We start from the raw sequence: 27,317 nt of genomic DNA, 5'->3' as shown, positions 1-27,317 counted from the left end.
CTGCATTTTATTGCTCACAATCACTTTTGCTGTTGTTCAGTTTTCTTATCAGTGTTTTTTAGGTGCTGTTTGAGATATCTTCAAACATAGTCAGGTTTTTGCATCTTCTAAAAACTTTACTCTTCATTCCTTGAGTGACATAAAGCCTATTAAATGAGCCAGAACAGCTGTCTGACAGGATAAAGGCATATAGGATGGCGATCATCAGAAACAGGAAAATTGAGTACATTTTTTGTTGTTATTGCAAGCTACACATCTGCTATACTACTGTTTATTAGGCTACTCTGCATATTCTTCTCTATTTTCACTTTTCTCTATTCTCTTTCTATAAAAGATGCACAGATACCTATATGAGATATTTTTATATAACCTGGTGGGCCTATTGCTTTGAGTTTAACTGGAGTTAAACACTTGTGGAACGTGAGGGTGAACAAGACACAAGTTGACAGGGTTCTGTTTTGTTGGATTTTTACCAGGAAAACACAACTGTGACTTCCCACTGTCCCTGTGTATCTGAAAACTTACTGCTTTGAACTTACAGCTCTGGAAATTGATCTGTTCATTGCATGGGAATGAACAGCTACAGCAAGGGACTGTACTTATTTCCCCAGCTGTGTGTGCATTACAGTGGAGGCAGTTAATGGTCACATTCAGAGATGAAGCTGCAGATAAAAGAATTGCTCTACCTTTAATGTAATGCAGAGAAACATTCTGAAGTAAACACATTGCCAGTAATAAAATTTGTTAAAATGCAACAGTTTTCTCTCTTACCCAAGTTTATTCCTCCTAATGGACTCATGAGCCATAAAGGAAAGAATTGCTGTGTAAAATGTAATCGTTCTTTCTAAATAACTGACAAAACAGTCAAGTACTTGCATGCCTAAGCATTTTACATGTTTCAGTGAACAAAATGCTTTTGTATTCATTTAGTCAAGTGTTAAATATGTTTTAAGGCCCTGAGAACAGCATTTCAGAGCTGCTTTCTGGAACACATTTCTGTGATGAAGTTATTTGTCAGCTGATGAATGCCAGGAAGTAGAACAGACATTATTTCCCTAAAATCTTATGATTCTGCTTAGCACAGTACCAGAAAGTAAAATAATTACACAAGTCAGGATGTAAAGGTAGAAAAATACTCAGAACACTGAGTATATCCAGAGCGTGCTATGGAAATCTGGAAAGAACCTTTCTTTTGCCAAATTAGTATTTCATTTCTATGTGTTCCACAGTAGTAAGCCTTTTAGCAAGGGGTGAGTGATTCTTGGCTTGGAGGAGGAAAATCGATAAAGAGGATAGCAATGTGTTGTTCACATGTGCTTTTTGCCCATGCTGCCTTTTGATTTGTTCTTAGGATTTTCATGTTTTCAGTTTAGCCAGTTTTCTTATGATTGATCACAAATGTGTTGAAGTTTGTTTGTCTGGTTGAAAAGACTAAATTTTAATCTCTGATTATTTTCATCATTAATTAACTTTGAAATTTTTTACAAAGATTGCTGCGATCTACCATATATATTTTAAAGCATAGCTCGTCAGTAAGCAAAGTACATCATTGTAGAATTCATTGGAATTCTTTTGTCACTGAAGAGTGAAGAGCTTCTCATGTGATCATTTTGCACACTTAAAAAGCTGGAAGAATGTTATGCATTAATTAGCTCCAGTCTTTGAAAAATAGCACTTCTGCTGGGTGCTGTGTTTTATATTGCCTTTGACCTCATTCAGAGAGCAGTTCTGAGCCTGGTGGAATGATCTTCTTTTGCAGTCCTGAAAGACCCAGCTTTCAGCATTCTGCTGTTAAATGAACAGGAAACTCGAATGCTGCCTGTATAAGATTACATCCCCAGGGTCAGTTCAGTCCAGGAGTACACACGTGTGGTTAACAATACAGCTTCAACTGCTTATGACACACCAAGGCTCTAAAAAAAAGCTGATCTCAGTAGTTCAAAAACTAGCTTGTGTTACCCATTACTTTCCTGATAAGACCTTTCATGAGTCATTAATCTTCATCTGTGTTAGATAAGATCCAACATGCTACAGTGTTACCAGACATGACTCTTGCAGCTACACAGGATGACTGGTTTGCGATGCCAAAAAAAAAGGCATGTTCTGCTTTCTGAAAACCAACTCTGAGCCAAATATTTAGTCAGTCATTCATTTTTAGCCCATTTCTAGTACAGGAAACTTTTGGATATATTGTCATTTATCATTGGAAAAAATTCAAAACTTTTTTGTTAATTGTCTAAATGAGACAGAGTTCTGTCATTCCACAGGGGAAAAAAAAAACAACCAAACAACCACTATTTGAACATGTTTTTCTATTTGAACTATAAGAAGTGAAGTTGACCTTACTGAACCTCTTCTACAGAATAATTTTCATATGGAAGTTATTAGATTCTAAAGTGCTTTTCCTCATTTTATAGTATGCAGTATGCTTTTATTAGCTGATTTTGTGATAATATATGGGATTCTAAGTGTCCATATTGCAAAGTGCATTTTTCTATTTTTTTTAATTAAACTGAACATTATAAAACTTCCCTGCTTTGATTTTGAGACTAAAAAATCAGCATAACCAAAATAAAGTCTGAATTAAGTCTTAATTAAGTCTTAATTAAGGAGACCAGCAATGTAGCATTGTCCAGGTATACAATTTTATCTGTATGTTGTGCAAATAGTAGGATAATTTAAATTATCTGTACTGTGACATCTTTAAAAAACCAGTAGCATTACAAGTAGAGATAAAATAAAGTGACTTAAAAGAAAAATATTCCTAAACAGTTAAGTGTGCCCATTATAAATGGATAAAATTGATTTTGTAAAAGTTACTGTAAAACCCAACCAAATATACTTCACACAAATTTTCTGACAGAAATCCTGGTATAATCAAAGCCTATACCATGGCTTATCAAAGTAGAATGAACAAATTTAAAACGGCTACAGAATATATCTATCACAGCATTCTGAAGATGTTTTGGGGGTACTGTTTTTTGTTATATTTTTAATGTATCCATTCTCACAGCTGTGCAGACAGAGACAGAAATTATTTTCCCAAACTCTGCATAAGGGGAATATTTATGCATCCGGAGTTTTAAAGTCTGGTTAGTATAGTGGTTAGAAGAGCTAATTGGAAGTGGTGACAAAATGTTTTCTAGTCTTACTGGAAATGGGATTTGATCTGAATGTTGCATTAAGTACAGAAAAAAAATCAGAGAGAGAAGGAAAAAATTGTGTGACATTTTACTGATGATGTTATTTACAGACACAAAAAGAGCTTGCAAAGATAATTGTTTCTGGAAACCATTACATTCATTTGTATTAATCAGTACTATCCTGCATTAAGAAAACATTGAGTAGGTTAAATGACTGCACAGACTTGTAACTGCAACATTACTATTCAAGCTGGTTTTGAAACCTTAGCTTGATGAATTTACTTCTTTTAGATGCAAAATGATTTTCCTTAAAGCCATTTGTGTGGGAAGTTCTTCTGCAGTTCTCACAGTATTTCTTTGTAAAAGTCTACTTTCTGTTGTCCTTTTAACATACATTGTAAAAAACACTATATGGTCCTTTAAATAGTTTATGATGCACTATTTTTCTGTTTGTTTTCAGAAGAGATATGTACACTTGTAATAGCAGAAACTTTTCCTGAAGATTCAGGAATTTTCACCTGCACAGCAACAAATGAACACGGTTCAGTAACAAGCAGTGCACAACTAACTGTCTGCTCAGGTATGTGACAAAGAGGAGCTTTTAGTCAGAAATCTTACATAATTAATTTACCTGTGAAGTTGCCAGTCTGCTTTCTTTGTGGAAAATGACTGTTGTAAGACATGGGGTTTGACAACCTCAGTACATTCATATAAAGCAGACCTAAAGTTTCTTATGTTCATTTCCTGGTTTAATATTTTTATTAATGTGAAATATATTTTTAAAGTTCTGCTAAAGCCTGGCATATCTTAAGCATTAGGGTTCAAGACTAGATGGCAGCAGAGGCAAAATTAAAGACATGAAACTATGCTACTAGAGATGGCCTTCTGTAAAATAAAACACTGTGACATATGTTTAGTTTTGTTTCCATATATATTGTCATGGGATGCAGTAACCCAGCTGCCATTGCAAACTTGCCATGTATACATGCATTCTTCAGCATTTTTAAATTATTTGTTCCTCAGTGATCCTGAAACTCCAGGAAGAGGAAGTCCTGTTTTAGCTGTTGTTGTCCATAGTTGTCAATCTCAGTTAGTGCCTTGATTCCTGAAATAGATTTAGAGAGGTCCCTAAGGTTTCTAGTTGTGCCTTTTGCATGAGGCACACTCAGAAAATAAATAGCCACCCATGAATCTAATTCAGCATAAATTATCAATAGGAAGACTAGAAAAGTATCTTTATAAAACCAAAGATGTTTCACTTTTAAAAAACTGAAAATACACTTTGTATTTACCATGTACTTTGTCTATGACTCGTTGAAGAGACATTCTTTTTGATTTCTTTTAGCCAACTTGGAATGCTCTAGTGATGATTTCCATCATTTCTCACCAGTTGAAATTCCTCCAGTTGAAATTAGCTCTCTTGAGCTTCCTCCTAAGAAACTTTCAGATACTCACCAATCAAACAACACTGAGTTGAGACCTGGTGTGATAGACCTTCAACAACAGCTCAATTCATCTGAGGAAAAGTCAAATGGCATTCATCCTCTTCATGGAGTAAATGGAATGATTAACAGCAAGCCAAATGGTGATAAATCCATCCCACCTCCAGCTGTCTTGCTTTCACCCACAAAGGAGCCACCACCTGTGCTTGCCAAACCAAAGCTGTGAGTATTTTTGAGTGTTTTTGTTTCCTATAAACTTGATATTTGTTGACAGCAAATTTTTGCCTGAAGTGATTTAGCATTAGACAAACAGACAGTCACAGTGCCTGTCCCTTGAACAGTCTTCTGCTGCTGTGATGTATGTACCAGAGAACTGAACAGAGGAGACACTTGTTTCCTTTACATAGTGCCACATCAAAGGGAAGTACATTCTATATCCCAATGCCTTTAGAGAGATTTAAGATAAAGTCACAAACAGAGAAATTCTGTAGTGGCTGTTGCTCCGTGCCTTTTTTTCCCTATTCACCACACCTAAAGATCATAGTGGCCTGAGATTTGTGGACGCTATTTCTGTTTCAGCAGTGGTTAGGTCTTTTTTTTTTTTCTGCATGGGCTTGAGTTTGTGTAGTCAGGGGGTATTCAGGTGTGTAATGTTTTTATTTCTTATGTTTATCGATAACACATATCTCGTTCTGCTTTCAGCCAGATTGCAATAGCTCTCTTATAGCTAAAAATCTGAGAAGGCAAAGCTCTAGAAAAGGACAGAGAAATGAGTTGTAAAAAAGTTACAGCAACATGTTTACCTTTTGTTAATGATGATACCTTATGCATAAGCAATATTATGCTCCCTGTTAACTTATAGTTTGATTTTAACATTGCATAGACTCCTCTTTTTCATCTCCCTCAAGAGTATTTGGAATGTGATGAACTAAAATGCGACTTTATTTCATTTGCATCAATAGTTGGTAGGAATTGTAAGTTATAAAAAAGTGTTTAAGAAGAAGCATGAAACATGGTCTTCAAGCTTAAGTTAGGTAATTTGCTTTATTCTGTGTTTTCACAGGAAACTTATAAAATATAAAAATGCTGTTATTTTAGCACTCCTGTTGAATTTAAATATACAAAACCACATTTGAGACAGTGAGCTAACAGTATTCCCTTTCTACTCACCACTTTTTCTTTCACTTGCTCTTTGTCATTCTAAGCAGTCTCTGGCAACTGTAAAGGGAAGGAGGAGTGGAAGAACAAGAAGGACAGAGTAGTGAAATGACAGTGTATATGGTGGTGGTTGTGTATATGGGAGAGAGGTGGTCCTATACCCAGCATACATATCTGTTGCAAGACCCACTTGTAAAGAAAGGAGATAGTGGCTCCAGCAGAGCAGTAAAAAGAAATTTCACCCCAGAGCTTTCTTTCCCAGAAGCAGGGTTGCCTGAGATAAGGGAAATAATGTGGTGTAAACATTGTATAATGTTCCACTGCTATGTGTGCATAATTTGGCTTGTTTTTAAACATAGAGTCAACATGAAATACAGTAACGTGAGAGGGATGCTATTGCAAAAGTCCCTTCAGTTGCTGATGTTCAAATTGATGACCTTGGAATCCCTAGTGTAATTACACTTGATTCCTCTATTTTGCAATTAACAATACTTGATGCACAAGAGCCTGATCTTAATTGCAGTCAAGAGCAGTGGAAGTCTCTGCTTCTGTCAGAAATTGAAATCTTGCCTTCTCCTCAGCCAAGTATTTTGCTCTCAAGCACAGTGATAGCATAAGGAAGGGAAAGAGTGCCAACAGGAGGAGAAAAAGAAATGCCTGACTGCAGACACTTGAAATCAGCTTTCAGCTTTCAGCATTTGGAAAACTGCTTCCTTAGTAACAGTGAACAAAATAATGACATTAAAATTAGCTGAGTAGTAAAGTAGCTTTCTCAACCGTGAGAATGATCTCTCTTGAAAAGAACTCATCTATGGAATTGTATCTGTCCATAGAGATGATAGAATCAGCACATTCTAGCAGTGTGCTAGAGCAAGCACACTTATTATAACCTTTTTTAAAAGTTATATAAACTTCTAAATTGCTAACTATGGAGAGAGCTTTGAGCTTCTGAAAATCATCAATAGGTTTAATTTCAGGAAGACCGGTTTTAAATTTCCAAAATAATCTTTTGTTTTCAAGTTTATTATAAATTACTTAGGTTTATCTGTAAACTCTCTGAAAACAGTTTCTTCAGCCAACACTAAAAGTAATTGCAAAGAGTTTGGGAATGATAGGCTGGTTTTGGATTTTTGTTTTTTTATTATTATTTTTAATTTAACAAGAGGGAGAGACTGAGTACCTTCTTGAAGTATGAAATACATTTGCATCTTGGCAACGTAGCTGTAACCAGCACCTATAAATAATGATTTATCACAATTCAATCTAATGCAAGAGTGGACATGCTGCAGAGAGTTACTGTAGCTGTTTTCAGGCTTGAAAAGTGTTTTCAAAGTCCTAAAAAACATTCAGATTGTGGTTACAGACAGTTTAGTAATCCTTGAGGCATCATTAGTTGTTGCTTCAGTCTGGTGCTAAGTGTATTTAAAAGAGTTTAATATGACAATATAAAAAAATTCTGGAAAAAATACATATAGAATTAACTGGGGAAGTAATTGACACCAGATATTTTGCTAAGGTGAAATCTAGAAGACAGTAATGTAAATATGGTTAAAAGGCACAATTTTTCATGCTGTCTTGTTTGCAACATGAGTTTCTGTAGAGTGAAAGACTATTGAACTGAGACAAAACCCCCTGATTTCTGTCATTCTGATCTCTGCTGCAGTGACATATTTGAGGAGGTTGAGCTATTACCGTGCCTTGGGCATTTCAGTCCATAATGGTGTAATGCACAGATGAGGTTTCAGAAGATCCTCAGCAATGTATGTTAAGATATTTTGCATCTCTCAAAATCAGGCAAATGGTGTTAATAGTAATTTCAGTGTGAAGTCTGCATATGAAAGTTCTGCCTTAAACCCCTTATAAGCCTCAGTATGAATGTCTGCAAAAAAGACACAAAGCTGTCCTGTAGGACTTTACCATATAACATGTCTGTGGTTTCAAATTAAGAACTTCCATTCAAGTGGCTTGGTATTACTGTTATTTTTTCCATGTGTCTGTTAAAACAGTAAGAGAAAAAAAGATGGTGTTCATACGGTTACTGGATGTACCTGTGTTATGTTTGTTGGCTTTGTAACAAACCATCATTTTTAAGTTCATTGACTCAGGGTAACTAAAATGTGGTGCCAGAGCTTCCTGACTGTCTAGAGCTCTAACACCTGACCAGAGAGCTTCTCTGCAATTGTCTCGTGTTCAGCCTCTTTGTGTTGGAGTGTTATCCAAGTCTGTCATATACAATGACCACAAAGAGTATAAGCTTAAAGGGAGTTTATTATTTCCATAATAATTGCATTTGATATCTACAAGCAATAAGAAACTTTTTAGAATACATTGAGAAGAGCTGGATAGAAAAAACAATATGTGAGAATAGGCAGCAGTTCAATGATTCATGCAGCTTTACATGTATGAGCAAAGGTCTATCCATATCCATTTCTTTTGCTTCATCTGCTCTGCTCTTTCAAGGTTGATAAGGACCTTTGGATCTTTATCTTGCTGATAAAGTCTACCCTCAATTAAACCTTGATCTACACGTACTGTAGTCAAAATTACTAATGCTAACTAAACTTGCTAAAATGTAAAGCAGGATAACTGCACATAAAGTTAATCCCTTGATAATAATACAAGTCCAGAGCATTTTCTGCATCTGTTTTCACATGGATGTTTCATTTGTAATTATTTTTTTCCCTCTCATTCTATACCAATACATTTTTAACAAAAATGGAGTTAAAACAAGAAAAAGTTTAGTGTAGCACTTCCATTTCAGTGATCATCAGGCACTTGGACTAGGGTTAATAATTTACTAATAACAAATAATATATGAAAATAGAGGAGGCTTTATGAGAGAATATACTAAGAAATAGGATTTTCCCCATTTTCTCAGACTCATTACTTATGCAAAAGTTGCAAATCCTGAAAAGGAATATGAAATGTTATAATTTCTCCTGGTACACCTGTGGACTGAATGCAGTAGGTAACAGTAAGTTTAAAAAAAGGCATTAGTTGTCTTTTTTTGGTGATCTTGGATCACTGTGAAAATCTCTGAGACTACTGGAAGACAGAAGAGAGGAAATAGGAAGTGTTATGAAAAATAGTTTGAAAGTCACATTTCATTGCCTATTTCAGATCAAGGAATACCATGACCCAAAACCAGTGGCAGTTATTGCTGAGAAATTTCCTTTTTACTTGTCTTTGTTAACATAGTGTCAAAGGGTAATCACAAATGAACTTTAAACCTTTTAAAATCTGTGGCAATAGAAGTCTGAATATCTTTCTAACAATGGATGTGAAAAACAAGAGAGGTTAAAGGTGATACATTTATTTTTTCGGTTTTTTTCTCCTTTTGGCACTGATATTTTCTTACCCAAGGAGGTGGAGACACCTAAGTGTACATCTTGCATACATAAAAGCTAATCAGCATTTTAACCAGAAAAGTCAAATATCCTTGAAACAGTAATGAAATACATATACTGTTTGTGCCACCATCATGGTATGCACACAGGACCTTGGTATTTTTTCAGATTTGTACTTTAACACTGAAAGTAATCCAGTTTATAGGACAAGTAGGGACATGAGGGAAATTAATAGAATCATAGATTGATTTCAGTTGGAAGGACCCTTAAGGATTATCTAGTTCCAGTCCCCCCTGTAAGGGACACTTTCCACTACACCAGGCTGCCTAAAGCCCCTTCCAGCCTGGCCTTGAATATTTCAAGGGATGATGCATGCCACAGCCTCTCTGGGCAACTTTTTCCAGTGTCTTACCACCCTCACAGTAAAGAATTTCTTCCTAATATCTAATCTAAACCTTCTCCCTTTCAGTTTAAAACCATTACTCCAAGTCCTATCACTATCATTACTCCTATATGTCCTGTCTGCTCCAGGTTTCCATAGGCTCCCTTGAGGTACTGGAAAAGTTTCTCTAAGGTACCCCAGAACCTTCTCCAGGCTGAGCAACCCTGGCTCTCTCAGCCCACCTTCACAGGAGAGGTGCTCCAGCCCTCTGAGAATCTTTGTGGCCTTCTCTGGGCTTGTTCAAACAGGTCCATGTCTTTATAATGTTGGGGACCCCAGAGCTGGATGCAGCACTGTAGGTGGGGTCTCGCAAGAGTGGGGAGAGTAGGCTTCCTCAAGCTGCTGGTCACGATTCTTTTGGATATGGTTGGTCTTCTGGGCAACAAGTGCACTAGTTCAGCCACTTGATTGAGCCTGTCCATTTTAAGCTTTCAGTTAAACACGTGCTTTAAACTTGTAAAAGACTTTAGTGCCTCCAAGAGTGTTCTTCCTCTCTTTTCTGCCTGAGAGTTGCTTTAAAGCTCTGTTGCCTGTCTCACACCTTTGTTACTGACACCACCTCAAAGTACCAAGAGTGGGATTTTTTCTAAGAAAAGGACAGCAAATGTTGGGGCTGGGAGGTGGATTATGTATTTAAGGCAATTTGGTTTTTTCCATAACAAGGTTGAGTAGAATACTGTGCCAACAGTTTATGATGCACCTTTGAACCAGAAAATACAGCACGAAATGTTGTACTATCCATCTGCAAACAGTTTATGGATAGTTTTCTGGTAATCATAAACTGAAAGCAATCAAATGAAACATTTTGATTTTTTAGACATTTCTGTTTGGTTTTTTTGTTTCTTTCTTTCCTTCTCGCCTAAATAACTGGGTGGATTTAATACAAGGAAATTATCAAGCAAAGGAAATCCAAGTGGTCAGTTCTTCTAAAATGCAGCCTTTTCTGGGAGGTTCTCAGTGTGCTTTTAGATAGGGAGCTCCTGCAGAAATATTCAAGGATTCTCTTGGTATCACGGGATAGAAATCTCAAACAAAATTATTAAATGCATGCTAATCCTTGCAGTCTAATCATCATATGCACTTAATTTTTACATGGCTTTGAATATGGCATGCAGCCACATTTCCCTTGGTATTCTTTCCTCCCTGACCATGTAAATATCCTACAGATAATTTTGAAATTGTGAAAGTATCATCTTATGCTGGTTATGAGGAGGAAGGTAGATGAGAAGGGATATAGTTTTTGTTTTGAACCACCTTTGTTTACTCTGTCTTGATACAGCTAAACCGATTTGCCAGGACGGCTCACTCCAACTGTAGAAGGTAGAAGATGAAGCTGAAAAACTGAAACAGATGGTGTTCATAATTTTGGATTTGGTTTTCAGGAAAACCTCAATTTTAAAGTCTTAGTAATAGCATATCTCCCATCTTTGCCTTCTGAGTGAGTTCCTAGAGAGAGGTCCCATCTGATTCAGGCAAAGCACTTTTACCTAATACAACAGAAGATTGCACTAGCACTTCGTTTGGCACCCAGGTCTGTTGAGAAATTTAAAAAAACCTTCTGCATACAGCACTTAGTATTCTAATTCAAAATGAGAGACTGGAAGTCCTTACTCAATTGAGTTATGACATGGAAATTGATTAAAACTGAAAAACACAATATTTATTTTAGAAAATCTGCTTGTCCCTTTTGTACAGGTTTTAACAGTACTTTTTATCATGTTCAATTAGTCAAAAAATTGAAATAAAAGATCAACAAATATCAGTTTGTGAGACAGAGAGAGGAACTGGTCAAAGCTTGTTCTGTCAATCCTCATTTTCTTTGGAAAGTGTGTTTAGTAGAGTCTGGATAGATAAATATAAAGTTCCTTTTGATAATATGAACTTCAAAGTATTCTGGACACTCCAGTTCTCTATGATAGACAAGCATAATTATGTGAATGGTAGTTGGGTTAAATAATTATTATGTTTGAATGGGATTTCAAAGCTATGTGACTTCGGCTTGAAATTTCCAACACTATGAGGACTGATTAGTAATTGTTTTAATATTCTTTCCTTGAGGAAATTAAAAAAAAAAAAAAGGTAATTTGAGGATGTTTTTTGGCAAGGATAACTTCTGAATAGCTCATTTACTGCATGCTTTTTAATATATAGCCAAAAAAAGTAGCTAAACTATCTAAACACAAACTTGTTAAGGCGCTGGCTACCCCTCAAACTCCCAGTGCCTACTCTTTAATAAACTTTTTTGTGGAATTTACTTTCTCATAGAAACCATCTGCAATTAGTCCTACCCATCTACCTGCAGTTGGTCATGCCCACGCTTTAAAAAGCTCTGCAGAAGTGTGAACCCATCCTTGAGTAAGGAGACTTGCTGGACAGGGTGCTTGCTCATGAAGTTAAATCATAAACTCACGTAGTTATATAGCTACTCAATTTTATTACTTTTCTGTTCCCTCCTAACATATGACAGATTTTTTTTTATTAAAGTTATGCAATTGTCAGATGGTTACCATGCTTCTTCTATCTGTGATTGTACTACTAAATTTTTCTTGTATGTCATTTCAAGTTTTCATCCTTGTTCTCAGGTATATCTACCAATATCTCTTTCATGTACTTATATTAACTGTGTTTAAATTTTCTGTGTTAAGAAATGTTTTCTGGTGACGAAAATAAGAGGTTGGAACTCAGTGGCATTTGCTTTTTTCTGGTTCAGTGCATGCTATGAAACTTAGCTACAGAATTTACATATGCTATTTTTTTTCTGTCATAAAGAGAATCAATAGAGGTAACTAAATACACTGAAGAAGACCTAAGAATTGAGCAAGTGCTTCAGGTCCTGCTCTGTCAGCCTTGTTCTTGTCCTAAGAATATTATTGCTCTCTTAGAGGTATTATGGAGGTAGGAATGGAAAAGGCTTGTCCAGTGGAGGGAGCGTGTTGCTGGAGTAGATATCTGTCAAGGAAATAAATTGATGCTTTCTAGAACACTGACAAAACCATGTAAGAGACAGTGTCTAATCCACTTTCAGAGGCTCTGTCTATATCCTATAAAAAACACCAAATTGGAAGCATAAGTCCAGAATTTTGCTGCAAAGAAGAAGCTCAGTATTTGGTTTGAAATTAGTCATAGGGAAGCCAGAAAAGACCTCAAAGCTAAAGGCCAGGATAGCTGTATTTACACACAATAGTTTCACCACTGGTGTAGGAAATGCCTCTGGGGGATGATGAAGGCTTAGCCTTGGTACCAAGTAGAACAGTTGTTTACTAGAACTATAATCAGTCTCTTATCATTTGAGTGACTTGCTAGTATATAGTATATATGTATTGTCTAAAAAAACTCCAAAAAACTCATGAAAACCTAACTCGGTTGATATCTGGAATGTTTTAGAATTCCTGCCTGTTACCTTGTGTCAGGCCTTTAGGTATCCTTGCCAAAATCTGCAGTGTATTTATTAAGAAAAATACTTAGCATATATGACGCTAATGGAATTGGACACTTGGTAAACTCTGAGAATTTTGCTTCCAGGATGAGATCTTGGCAGTCCTCTCAAAGGCACTGCGTTTTTGTTTCTTTTGACTAATTGTTACAAATATTTTCTATTTTCTCACTGTTATTCATTTCATTAAAGTCAATTTAGTACAAGCGGTAGTAGTTTACTCAGATCCTGTTGCAATTGTTCATGTATTTCTGCAGTGAAAAATGGAAATGGGAGACATATGGATATGGGAGTAACAGCAATTCAGAGGGAAAATTTCTCTTTTCTTGGATTAGAAAAGTGCAATTAAAGGAAAGACTTTCCTAAAATTTCTCTTTTCAAAACTTTTTCTTAAAATAATTGTAATAGAAAAAAAGAAGTTAAAATAACTAGAGCTTCAAGTAGCTTTTCTTTCATTCCCTTTCCATCACTTGCTGTTGCTCATGCTTTCTCAGTCACACATGCTCTCACTTCTCTCTCTCACTTTCTTTCATTCTGATGGGAAGTCTTGACAATTAAGTCTTCACAATTCAGACAGATGAACCACTGTTAGCATAAGCTTCACCAATTCAGCATAAGGACTGTTTTGCATTTATTGCACTATCATGTCTTCACAAGACCTCAAAGGGTTCTTAGCAGAATCAGAAGAAAACCTCAAATTTTCCATTTCAAATACAATAATGTCAGAGTTACTGTAGAAATTCCTTTTCTGTGAGTTTTGTTGAGCTGCTGCATTCATTTTCCTGCTTGAAGAAAATAAATACTTGCATGATCCTGACAGATTTATAAAATGCAGATCAAATTGCTTAAGTTCTCAGTGGGTGAGAAAGACAGGGTAGAAGCCTAAACTTTTAATGTGAAAATTCTGATTAAAGAGGTTTCATTAAAGACACTATGGAAAATTATTTTTGATAACTGGTAATATTAATATGATATAATATGTTTTTACTGGTTTGCTTTAATAGAACTGACATAACAAGGCCCTGTATTTAGTTTTATAGAAATTACTGTATTAACAGTATCCTTAGAGTTTGAACCATTAAGTCATTTTCTTACCTATTTGAGTGAAAAATCCTTTCTGTTTCTTTATTAATCTCACCTATGGTGTTCCTCCATAACCATGTTCTGATTGGTTGTTCTGATGTTCTCGGTTTGTGCAAGTGCTTATAATTTCTCTATGTCTTAATATTACATTTTTAATACAGGCCTGTGAAACAGTTAGTGTGTTGACCATCTAAAAAACCTGTAGCTGTGGAGCTGCTTGTAATCTGTTACAGCTTCCTAATATGAAAACCATCACATAGCACCTATAAAGGCTACTGCCTACTTGGAACTGGCATATAGGGATTAAATTTTTGATAAAAGCAGAGCTTCCTCTCCACTGCATGCAGAAATGGATGTGATGTCAATGTACACACACAAAAGTATACTTGCAGTTCCGATTTCATCAATTACTAGGTGAGATATTTTCTTATTGACAAACCAGCTGTTTACTCAAGGACCTTACCAAGGACCTGGTTCTAGTTTTAAATATATCTAAATAAAGTATAAAAACATTAGAAATCTATCTGAACCTGCAATTGGTATATGGGATATTATTTAAAATTTCTTGCTGATTGCAGAAGGATACCTTCTCATTATATAATTTTCTGCTTATTCTGTTGGTGTTAGAGATTGACATAAAACCTGGAAGTAAATGCTCTTCTATACTCTTGTGTGTGTGTGTGTGCAGCATATGTGCCAAACTTTAACAGGTACTGATCTTATGGCAATCTATCTAAGTTTATCTCTTGAACTTTCATAAAGTACCTTGCCAGTAAATGCATTGTGCAAGCCCTTTGGCATTTTTTCACCATTCCTATCTGTACCTGTTTCCTTTTTAATTTCCCCCTGTAACTGATTTCTTAAACTAAGGATTTCCTTGGTTTTTTATTTGTGCTGGCAAGTACAGCACAATGTTACTATTTTTTCAGTTTGGAAGAGAATGAGGGAAGTAAGCTTAACTAAGCTTAAAGCCCATAGAGTCCTAATGAGAACCTTGACTTGAATGTCACCTCTGGCTGGTTCAGATTCTATGATGGGAATTGTGTAAGCAAACCCTGTATCTCTGAGGAATCTCTCCAGGTTTCAAGAATAGCAGTAGGTGTGCAAGTGGTGATCTGGTCAAAGAATGCAACTTTGTGGTTTAGTAGCAGAATACCTGATAGGTATTCTCCCTTCAGTTGAATAAACTGAAGCATCAACGGCACATTCCAAAAGGTAAAGCATAATGGAATGGATTGCTGCTGTTGTAGTTTAGGGAAAGTTTAATGTTTGTTAGATACCATCCTTCTTTTGAGAAGATGACCTGTTAATACTCACAGAGAGAAAACTCAAGCAGTTGTAAGTGGCAACAGCTTTATTGCAACAGTTTGCTTCTGATTTCACCTAAAGGATGGAAGCATCTTTGTTTTCCAGCTTTCAGAATTCACTAGTAACTTTTTCTGTTGTGTCACATTTAAGAAAAATGCTTTTTGTTTTATAATTAAATATTCAAAACATAGAAAATGGGAGACATTACTGTAAAAGTCTGATTTTATTTTTTGACAAACAATTGCTCCTACGTGCATGTTAATTACATCTTTAAAATTCATGAATTTTCATAACTTCTTACAGGATAAAATTGTCATTGGAGATTATACAGAAATGAGAGGTCCTCTGAAGTGCTTCATGTTGTCTTTTTTAAATTAGCATCTGCAGTATTTTAAATACTTAAGGAAATAGTTATATTGACTTAGATGTTAGTCAGTAGCTAAAATTGCTTAGCATTTTTAGTTTTGGATATACTTCAACTTCTGTTACTTTTATAATGTTCACTGGGAATTAACTCTTCCTCCCTGAAGTAATGTAAGATAAGGAGTGTTTTCTGTCAGAAGCAGAAATTCACAGCTATCGTAAATTTCTTGGTTCCCTTGCTAATCATGTTTACTTAACTCTCAACACAGTCTAAAATGGACTTTAGTCATATTTCCAGACTTTGTTATCTAGTAAATTCTTGTCTGAGTGAAGTTGCCAAGTCAGCCCCTGAAGACAGAGCTGTGTGACTTCAGCTTCCACTAAAACACATAACATAATGCTGGTTATGAGCAAACACTCTGGAAATGTGCATAAAAAAATACTCAATGTGCAGAAGCATCCTTTCAGCCACCACAGCCATTGGGATTATGTAATGAGCCTCCTCCTTTCTTTATTAAAGTTACGGAAGAATTTGATGATATGTCACAGCAGAGGACTGTAGTCCTGCATACAGAACACCTGAGTCAAAACAAAATATCTGGGGGGTGAGGGCAAAAAAAGCCTTTTTAAATGTCCAGAATTACAAATGTCCAGCCTGGCTATTGCTGTAGTACAGGTAAATATTATGTTCTCTTTTTTGACCCTTCTATGTGTTCGTGTAAATGAAAGACAAAGAATTGGTAATTTCATTAAAAACAGCATGGTACAAATGAGAAGGTCCCTGAGACAGGACTCTGCAGTTTTGATGCTGATACTTTTGCTCTGTCCAGTTTATTTTTTCTATGTGAATATTTGTCTCTTGGAGTAGAAAGACAAGAGGCATGAGAGCATTTAAGTTTTTTTATCACCAACTCATAGGGCTTCATAATTGACTGAAGTTGTAGTAATGTATTTTATTGCAGAAGGCTACAGATACAAATTTTTGAATTTTACATTCCCCAAAAACATTTTATAATTTCTTTCCATCATGAAGTGGTAGTTGCTGCATATAGAGATTGTTTGCATGTGGATATCTTTGTCTCACACTTCTTAAGATCCATGCTCAGAGATTGTCAGGGTTAGCCCCTCTCATTATTCCTTGGTCAATAATCGGATTATGTGACAGGAATCCCAAACGCCTCACTTCCATATTATCCAGAACTGTAGCCTTGCCTGCAGCATCCCAAAGACAGATTAACCAATTAATTACAGATTCATTAGGTCATGGAGTGTAATCCTTTTTTAGGCCACTAAGGTCCTTCAGGGAAAAGGACTCAATGTGCCTTCTGATTTTGAGTCAGTTGCTGGAGCTGGCTTTGAGGGTCCTTCCCCTGGATCATCATTGTCCACTGGCTGTTTGGTTTTGGTTGTGTGTTTCCCATCTCTCAAGGCAGGAGCAACAGCCATTGGTTGAGGGTCACAGTCTGGTTTAGCTGTGGGCTTTGGCTCACTGTCTGATTTAGCTGCAGCCTGAGTAACTGGGATGTTGACTGCAGCCTGAGTGACTGGGGTGGCTGCTGATTTGTCTCCCTGTCTCTATCTGCTGCCCTACAGTATTTAGCAGTGTGCAATAAGCATATGCCAGCTTATTGCAATGAGCTTTTTTTTAATTAGAATCATCACAGCACTTTTCTTTCAGATATTTTCCCATTTCACCTGGGTTCTGTAGTTGCTCATGTGGAAGTCCCAGGTTATAGGATCAGAAAATTCTTTCAGGGTTTGGCCCATATCCTCCCATTCTCCACACCACTCAGGATTTTTTTATGCTTGGGTCCACACCTGGGTCAGGCATCTCATTAGTTCTTCTGGACATATTAGCCCTCATTTTAGACACGTTTCAAACTATATAGAAGAAGCTTGTTAGATAAAATACCAGGAAAATGGTCTCTTTAACATCCAGGGGAAATTGAACATCCCCAAAAAGCGACACAACAGATTCAAAGCAGAAGAAGGGAAGGAAAGGAAAGGCTGAAAAGCTTAATTCCCTGCTCCTCTTCTAATAAATTGGGTGCAAATACAAATAAACTCCCAAAATATGCTATTGGAACTAGGACACGGGGTAGGATGAAGAAACCATAAGCCATACATATCTTGAACAAACTTCAGTACCTTTTTTAATTCCTTATAAACCATTATTACTATGCTCAGCACAAGAGCAACCCAAACCTGTGCCCCTCTATTGTAAAAGCTATGTGTTAGGGTCAACATTGGAGCTATCTCCAGATAAGAAAATAGGCCTAGGCACCAGAAAGGTATTAAAACTTTAAAAAAGCCTAGGGACCAGAAACACATGAGGCTTTCACCCAGAGAGACATTATGAATTTAAGCAACATGGCTACTGACTCCTTTATCCTACTACAGAGTAAATGAAACTAAAATGCAATCAGTACAGGTTTTTTTCCAATTTCTCAAGCCACACACTGGGTGACAAAAAGTATTTGTCTTGATTTAGGGCAAATTTGGGAGGAAAATTCTGAATGGGGCTTTTTTGGAAAGCAAATTCAAGCAGCCCTTTTTTCTCATTGGTTTGAGAAAGATCTCTTTGGAGAAAAATGGAAAAAACTGTTTATTTAACAAGCAAAGTACTCACAAACATGAAAAAAATGAGTAATATTAAACAATGTAACCTTTCATTGTTTTGAGGAGATGGCAAATTCAGAGAAAGTCTTTTTCATGGGGTCTAGCTTGGCTCTCTTTCAGTCTCTCTGGGTCCTAGGTCTGATGTTCCAGCTGCAGTGCAGCTTGGGCCCCCCACCCCGCCCAGATCCTAGCCTAGGTCTTCTCAGATCGAACAGTAATTGAACAGTTCCAAAAAACTTCTGGCATCAGCTAACTGAAAAACACTGACTAAAAGCAAAGGAGCTCTCTCTCAGTGTCCATGCTGCAGGCAGCACAGTTGGTGAGAGAGAACGTGTGGGAGCAAGCGCCCTTCCTGCCAACAAACTGCGCGCTTCTTCTCCCCTCCACCCTTGGAACCAGTCTGAAAGGGGCAGAACTTCATAAACAGAACAGTCGATTGGGGATACAAGCATCATAAAGTCACCCTAGGGCAAGTAGTGAATACTATTCTCACAAGATTCCAAGAATGAGGAAAATTGGAGAGAAACAACTCCTCTCTTCCTGGTAAGTGTTGAAATAACTAAAGCAGGTTATTGAGATGCTGCTGAATTATCATCAGTTACTTAAAGTTATTCCACGGTATTCTCATGGCTAAGGTGATTATTTAAATTCTAATGATTCTGTGTAAAAACTATAGAACAATGACTAGTCCAGATTTTTCTTTCACTCTGAGTATTGCTTGTCCATCTCCCATGACATTTATAAACAAGAAATTTTTAGTTCAAATTTCCCTGTTGTTTGCTATCACATTGATGTAGGCAGTATCTGGCAGCAGATTCCATTTTTTATCAGCATCCTCCTATAGTGTGGCTATTAATACCTCATTTAAGACACTGCTTCTGTCTCTGGAGAGAAGAGTGTTATGACTCTGGTAGGACCATTATAGGACAAGTTTTTTATCTTTGATGCACATGAATTTCTAACAAGTTATCAGTATACAAATGGCAAGATGATTTCATTAGAAAAAATCATATGTGACTTTCAGGAAAGCATTTCAGTTTAACCTGAGTCAGGGATAGAAGTTACCCAAAACAGGGTAATCCTCTGTGCTGATTGGTAAAGAGATATTTTAAATATCCTCCCAATTCTTTGTAAGCATTAAAAAGTAGACATTGAAGACATCTCTAAATAGCCTTGCTGTGTGTTGTTCTAGTGCCAGAATGAGAAAAAAATACTATAGTTACTAGACACAAAATTGTAAAAGACAGAATTTAGTCATCTTTGTTTAAGGTATCTAATTGCTTTACATAAATTTGTCAAACTGAAACTCAAAATGCTGGAAATTTTAGATTTAAGACATGCTTTTGAATATGAGTATGGGAACTTAGAGAAAATACAGACTCATACAAGTTTTACTTGGTAACTAACAGAACTATCTGTAAGAAATGCTATGGGACAAAAAGTATAGTTCATCAAAGGTAGCCAAAGGACAAAGAAAAGAGGTTTGGTTTGGTTTGGTTTGGTTTTTAAAGTAAGCTAAATATACAAGTGGATGAGCTTCTGAGGCTTTGATGTAGCTGGCTTTTTATAAGAGGTTTGTTCTGCCAGTTCTGACCAGGATAGAGCATGCATGTCAAATCCTTTCTAAACAAGCCTCTCTGATTTCTTCCAGAGAACCAGTTTTACTAAAGGAAGGCAAGGTTAACCCTTATTTAAGAAAAGTATAATGTTATGTAAGTTTCAATGATGGCATTGTTTCCAAAATGAGATAAGGACAATTCAGAATAAATAGCAAACTTTCAAGTTACTATAAAAAAAGGTTAATTTCACAAATAATCTGTTAGTTTTTCTAGAGGATGAAATACTGAAAATATTCATTTGGCAATTCATAAGATTTTATAGCTGAAGAAAAAAAATTCTGGGAAAATGGGAAGTACATAAATGTGTTTCTTTATATTCTTTTACTACAATCATACAATTAGTACTGGTATCAGTAATGGCTAGAAGTAAATTCTCAGAAAATATTTACCTCTCTGTAATAAATCTTGGTATAGTATGTATTTTATTACAAAAATGAGGACAAAAAGATCAGTTTTGAAAGATTAAATCTAATTCTTCTGAAAAGGCATGCACATGGTATGAACCCCTGCTGAAATCACATCTAAATCCCATTTTATACTCAAACAGTGAAAGAGCAAGCCCTGGATTGCCAGCCCTGACCAGGCAATATTTGGACTCAAACATTTTGAAACAATGCTGTGGATAATGATATTCTGTAAAGCTTTCAGATAGAGTTTAATATGTAATAACAGATAAGTATGAGTATGATTTTAGTGAAAACATTGTGAAATCAATGACTGGGGATTTCAACAACATGAATGTAACCTATTAAAGGAAATATTAGGGATAGGAAATAGCTGTTTATACTCAATTTGTTGCATACCACTTGTATATTTCATGTTTACTCACCCATGGAATGTTTCAGAGAAAACATTAACTTTTTGCCAAGGGAAAATGCAGTACAGTGTTATTTATGGACAGAATAACTTTTTTAGGAGTTCAGATTTCAGATGGTAACTCTGTCAGATTTGGATATTGGCTGTTGGTTGTTAACCTTGCAGAAAATAAGCACAGATTTTGGGAGTACTCTGTGCCCATTTGCCCTTATTTGTGTGGGAATCCATATACTTTTAAACATTGTAACCAGTTCTAGTTATTGCTTTGTGCCACCTAGTATCCTCCAGGAATTAGAATCTCTTTCTAATAAGGTCAAAGGCTTTCTCATAAGCTGTGAGAAAGCAGTTGGTTTTCAACTCAAGTATTTTACAGCTTTAATTTGTGATTAGAAGGAAGGTTATTCACCTAAACTTCAGAAAAAGTGAATGAGAGAAATATTCTCTCTAAAATGAGAATATTATAAACATAAAACATCTGATATAAATGCCAAAACAAGTTTGAGAAGCCAAAGGTATTTTTCTAAATTTTGTTATAGTAATCAAGGTCAAACTTCACAAATATCAAAACCATAAACTTTCAGAGCCCCACTTTAATTGGCAATGACTTGACTCTGATTTTCCTTGGATTTACTGGAGTATCTACTTAATACCCCATGTATGTGGAGATTCTTGGAAAGAGATCTAAAAACCCAGTAATATTGTAGTTTATTTTAGCCAGAAATTCCAATGGATTTTGTTCTTGTTTCATGCAAGTAAATAATACTTTTTAATTTCTTTTTTTTTTAAGGTACAGACTTCTACAAGACCCTTTGAAATTAGCTGTGTGTATTAACATGAAAGAGTTAGAAAACGTGAAAGAATTAGACAATTAGAAAGAAAGAAAGTGGGTTTTTCAGATACAACTTATTTCATCTCTTCTAAATGTTTGCAAACCATTGTAAATTTCTGTAAGTTCTAAGCTCCCAAAAGATGATTCAGTCTTGTGCTTCTTGGAGAAGAATCCAACTATACCCCTTACCAGTCCTCAGAACAATGATGTTACACACAGCTTATAGAATGTGGAAATAATAGGGTGACCAGATCCTTCCTTCTATGTATAAAAATTATCTCAAATGTAATTGGATGAGGTCTGTGGTTATGATATTGGGTAGTAGTGTACATGTGTGTGTGTATTCCCATGATAATCCTTTTTGAAAATTCCTTTACTTAAAAATATTTTGCAGTACTCAAAAGGAAACCTCAATCTCTCCAATTTAGAAACTGTGTATGATAACCATTGAGCTAGGCATAAGGTGTGCTAAATGTGAGTTCACCTTTGATTTTCTGGTATTTACCTGGAGAATACTTCTGCATTCATCTTAGTTTCGGTACAGCTTTTTTGGCTCTTGCTCTTGGTTTTTCCTTATTTGACCATTGTGCTGAAGATGCATCCCTCAAGCTAGTTGCATGTTTATTGATGGAATGGATACAGCATATTGCTACTCCACAAGTATTAGTATGTTGTGTGCTTTTAATTCTTCACAGATTCAAACTTATTAAGACTGGATCTTTTTCTCTTGGCTTTGATTGCTGAGAACTATGTCTACAATTACCTTCTCTTCATCCTTGTCTTTCAGGAGCAAATCTGAACAACCCACTATCTCTCCAGTGGGGTAGAGTAGGTGTCTCAGTGGTGAGGCTCATTTCACATGGTCATTTAGAGGTCAGTCTTCACACAGAGTTCACACAATCTGTTAGAAGTCAGGTTTTAGGTATCTAATCTAAGCTTGCTGGAACTGGAGTCGACTTTGTATGTAAGTCAACTTATATATGTAGATAAGCATTATTCATGACAAAATAAGGCTGCTAAAGCAGCACAGAACATGTGAAATGGTGATAGTGCATTTACAATTTGAGTTTCTTGGCAGTACATAGCTGTAAGGTTATTTTTATATGTGACTGTTTTTAACTGAAACAAAAAATCTGTAGCTCTAAATCCAAACTTCATTTAAAGGCTCTTGTTTTACCAAAATGCCAGATGTTTCAGGTAGAGAGAAGCTGACTCTTTAGAACTGGTTTGTTCCGCTCAGTCAGAGACAGCCTGCCAAAACAAGGCAGGTTAACTCCAAATCATGGCAAATATGCTCTGGGAAGGAGGAAAGACAGCAGTTATTTCTAGACCAATTAATTATACACTTTAGGTTACTGTTTTTAGTGGGTGGTTGTAATAACCAAATGACCCACAAATACTCCATGGAAACCTTAGAAAAAATATTCTGTTGAAGAACATTTTTATTGTGTACAGCTGTGATCTTTCAAAGAACTTTTAATGCTAAGAATAATTTCAGAGCAAGTCAGTCATAGCAAGTGAAGGAGGTATTTTAAACTTGCTGTAGCAAACATAGTTTTCTTAGATGGATGGGAGTCTGAAATATTTCTAGTCTTCTGTAGCTTGTATTGCTTTTTATTTCATAAGAGTTTTTTATGGATTCTCAGTAATAGATAATGTTAGTGATATGCATTCCAGGAGGCCTCTTCTGCTTTGGCCTACTTCCAACATACTAGTACAGAAAGATGTGAGAGGGTTAGTTTATGCTGTAGTCTCATGTATGCACTTCCAACAAGCATAAGTCAAAGATGCCATCACCCTGTTCTGACTTTCCTTCTGCCAGGCTGGTTCCATGGACCTTCTTTGCTTGGATCAGATAAAGAGTAGCCCAGGATGCCATGCCAGGAGAAAAGCAGTAAATGCAGCAGATGTTTACATAAATGCTTGTGCTGGCACTAGGGTGGAAGCAGTGGGCAGTGGGTTCTGAATAACAGTGACACCTTTAAACACCTCTGTGTGAAGCTGTGACTTCAGAACTCCTGCCATTCCAGTAATGATGCTCTCCTGCTCACAAATTCTACTGGAAGAAACATTATTGTTGCTCTTGGGTTTTTCTGTTCTGTTGTTTTGATTTTTCTGTTTCATGACAGTGCAGTATAAATGGTTTTTAGTTTAAGAGTAAGGATTTCTGTCCCAGGATTTTTACCCATGAGTTCATCTGCTCCTTATGTTGCTGATTTTTGTTTCTCATTGAGGATTTACAGTCCCTTGAGGCTTGATAACTGAAAAGATAAAGCTGCAGTAAGAAGTATCCTAGAAAATCAGACTCCAAGAAACACCTGCAACTGATTTATACTCTCTGTTAGTGACTTTCACCCTAGGCTTCAGAAAAGTATGAGGGAATGCTAGGTCATTTGGAGAGTTGTAGAAACTTCCAGAGGGACAGACCAGTGTAAAGTGCTGTTCCTTTCCACTTATTTTGTTGTTCTTTTTCCTTTTCCTGCCCACCGTGTCTCCCTCCCCTCAATTTTTGTATCTGCAAACATTGTAGCCTTTCCCCAAATTTCTTCCGTTTTTCTGCCATTTACTGAAAACCAGACAAGCACCCTACCTATGAAAATTACCAAATGTAGGCTCTCTTCAGGGTAAGCTTGTCTTTCCTTCTGTTGTACAGTTGTGCTACTGGGAATCTTGAATCTTGTACTTTCAGTAGAAGTTATTTTTTTCCAAATTTATGCAATGCAACTGTGAATTTTGCTTCATAGGTCAACTAGTAATTTATTTGAGAGAGAAGAATAAAAGTGAATTGTTTGTCTCTGAGGTGACGGAGATAAATCATAATAGTTTATTAGAAATATTATTTATGTTACATGGCAGTCAAATTGCACAAACAATTGTGTCAACAGAGAGATGGGAAACAACTATAGCAATGGTGCCTAGAGGGATGATGAAGTGACTGAATAAGAGGGGAACACTCAAATTCCTGAAATTACTGATGGAAAATGTTTGTTCCACTTAACATTTCCATTCTTTGTCCCCAGCTACATGTTGGTCTCCATCAGATTGTGCCAAGTGCATGTCTGAGACACTGAAACCTCTTTACAGTGTAATGAAAACATTTATCTTCTATGAACATTGTAATAATTCATATGGAATTATGATTTTAGAGCCATAGAGACACTTCACAGAATTATATAAGGCATCAGATTGTAAAGCAAAAATTGCATGAAACAGTACAATCTGAGGCAAAATAAAGTAGTCAGAAAATATGGCAAATTCTCTTTCCCAGCAAGTAGATACTTTATATTTTATGGTTACATTTCTTTTTCTACAACTTATATTTGCAGTTGAGTGTTTTTCTCACTATTAGAGAAAAGTAAACTAGATCAGATAAATTAGGATGCAGTCATGCCAGCTTCTTATCTAAAGCCTGGTCCACGTGCAAAAATGTTTGGAGCTTTTTTTTTTGTTAGGTGTCAAAATTCCATCACCAAAGGATTTTTGCTTTTAATGCCAGAGACCAGTATGCAATAGTTTGAGCTTTTGAGGCCAACATTGAAAATGGGTCTGTATCTGTGTTTTTCTATTCATAGCTCTGCTTTTGGGAAAAAAAAAAGGAAACCATTTTTTTAAAAAGTAAATGTAAAATTGCATGTAGTGTTTATAATAGCACTCAGTCTAAACATCCATAAAAATGGTTGTAGGGTATCAGTGTTTGGGCATTTGTGAGTGGCTGAAGCATGGACCCATGTGCATTGATAGGAGCTGCATGCTGCAGATGGTTTTTCTCATTTTAAATATAGGACTCTAAAACTATTTCCACAAAGCAAAAAAAAAAAAAAAAAAAAAAAAAAAAAACCCAACAAAAAAACCCAAACTATAAAAATGCTTTTACAATGGCTTTCTTTTGCTGAAGTGGCAATGTGGAAAAGGATTTTCCTCGGCAGATTAAAAACACTGGGTGCTCCAGCCTGAACAATCGAGCATTTCAGAATGAATTATACTAACTTGCTGAACCAGACTCTTCTCCCTGTGGGCATGTATTTGTTTGCATATATTTATCAGTCTGCTTGGAAACAGAATGAGAAACATTCATGCATTGCCTTTTAGAGAAGAATCTGAATGGAACTTTTCTTGTCATTGTATTAGGGGAAAAAAGCATCCTAGGGAGGATTGTAGCCCCTTGCTGTAAACTAGGAAGAGGCTGTAAAGGTGCTTCATCCCACTGATTTGCACACAATGTGAGTTGCTAGTTCATCTTTCCTTTAGATAATTCCATGCTCCAGTTTAACAGTGTAGCATACTATAACTCCTGGTCTCCTAGTTTAAGCTCCATAAGGAAGGTATTTCAGGAAACCCTTACTTGCTTGCAGTTTCTTGACTGTCAGGCTATTTTCCTTCTTTATTTTCACTCATGACCACACATGAAGCACTGCAGACTCGGTCTGATTGCTAGGACTTTAGCTGCTTTAAGAATTGAGAATTCTTAAACTAATGGCTCACTTACTACATTTGATATTTTAACAGCTAACTTCTTGAAAGAACTTATTGGTTTGTTGAAGTTCTGACCTTAGGGCTTCAAAATTATTTAGGTCTGATATTAACTGTGGTGCTTCACAGGATACATGTCTATCTAGCAAGCACACACAGCAATTACAGCTCCTGACAAACGGCTGGAATTCCCTTCCCTTGTGACCGGAAAAACTGTTCCAGCATTTGACATAAAGCAAATGCTTAGCAGCCACTGTGCAAGAGGCTGCTTGCAAAGGCTAGGGGTGGTTCACACTGCTCAGGACACGCAAAGAAAGCTATATTAGGAGCCTGCTCACACATCACTGATGTTAGTAAGGAGACAAGTTCTCACAGTGGTTGTTTTAATTACTGGTCTGCAGAGCCCTAGAGCACTTCAGGGTCCAGGTTGCCCCATCAATATGATTTTATCTCATGAAAAGACTCAGGGTGCACCATTCGCTCTTCTCAAATTGTATTTTACCATGTAAGAAGACTGATTTTCTTGGTTTTCTTCTACTTTTTATGTCCTTGCAAATCAATGCTACTGGACATTTGCTAATTTCTAGGCTAGGTTGCTTATAGCTCCCACTACTACAACTCTGAATCCAAAACCAAAATACCAATACAGACAACTTCAGCATAGTTTATGCATCCTCTTCATGTCAAAAGCCAAAAATATTGCTGAAAATAATGAATATGTAATCACATTTTCCATAATGAGGAAAGTGTCCTGCTGTATGCTCTTTCAAGAGTATACTGAGAATTTAGGAATATGTCCTCTTCATGTAAAGCTCTCCTTCTGTAATGTGAAAAAATGTATGAGGCAATTAGAATGACAGTTCCACTGTTTTTGTTTATTTATTTTTACTTTCTAATTAATCTTACTTATACATTCAAAGGGAAGCTGGTGCCTATCTTGTTTAATTGTGGATGTCTGCTTACATCTTTGCATACAGATTTCAAGCAAGGCTGTTTGCTTTCCATGGCTATGAAAATATATTGGCTATGAAAATATATTGGGGTTTTAAAATCTTGAGGAGTATTTACTTTTCAGTAAAAGCAGTAATGGAATAATATTCATTGACTTTAACCCACTCTCTAGTAGATTATAAAAGCTGGTAGAAGTTTTTAATAAGGAACAATGCCAAAATATTGATTGGTGAGATCGGGTAAATAGGGAACTAGGGAATAACACAATTTTTAGTGACCCCCACATTTTGATTT

The 27,317-nt window shown here is 36.2% G+C and overlaps 1 protein-coding gene across 7 annotated transcripts in view; it reads left to right on the top strand.

Annotated features, from left to right (window-relative positions):
* The window catches only part of PALLD (palladin, cytoskeletal associated protein), a 187,394-nt gene that overhangs the window by 75,187 nt on the left and 84,890 nt on the right, over positions 1-27,317 (top strand). For 6 of the 7 annotated variants that reach the window (XM_063156235.1, XM_063156239.1, XM_063156234.1 and 3 more), the window contains 2 exons: positions 3,604-3,723; positions 4,489-4,807. In XM_063156235.1, the coding sequence (XP_063012305.1) occupies positions 3,604-3,723; positions 4,489-4,807 (439 nt within the window). The remainder of the gene's footprint in view (positions 1-3,603; positions 3,724-4,488; positions 4,808-27,317) is intronic. The other variant, XM_063156236.1, reaches the window with a different exon arrangement.

Source organism: Melospiza melodia, chromosome 5 (assembly GCF_035770615.1).
Source record: "Melospiza melodia melodia isolate bMelMel2 chromosome 5, bMelMel2.pri, whole genome shotgun sequence".
NCBI lineage: Eukaryota > Metazoa > Chordata > Aves > Passeriformes > Passerellidae > Melospiza > Melospiza melodia.
This window is presented reverse-complemented; position numbering and strand designations above follow the sequence as displayed.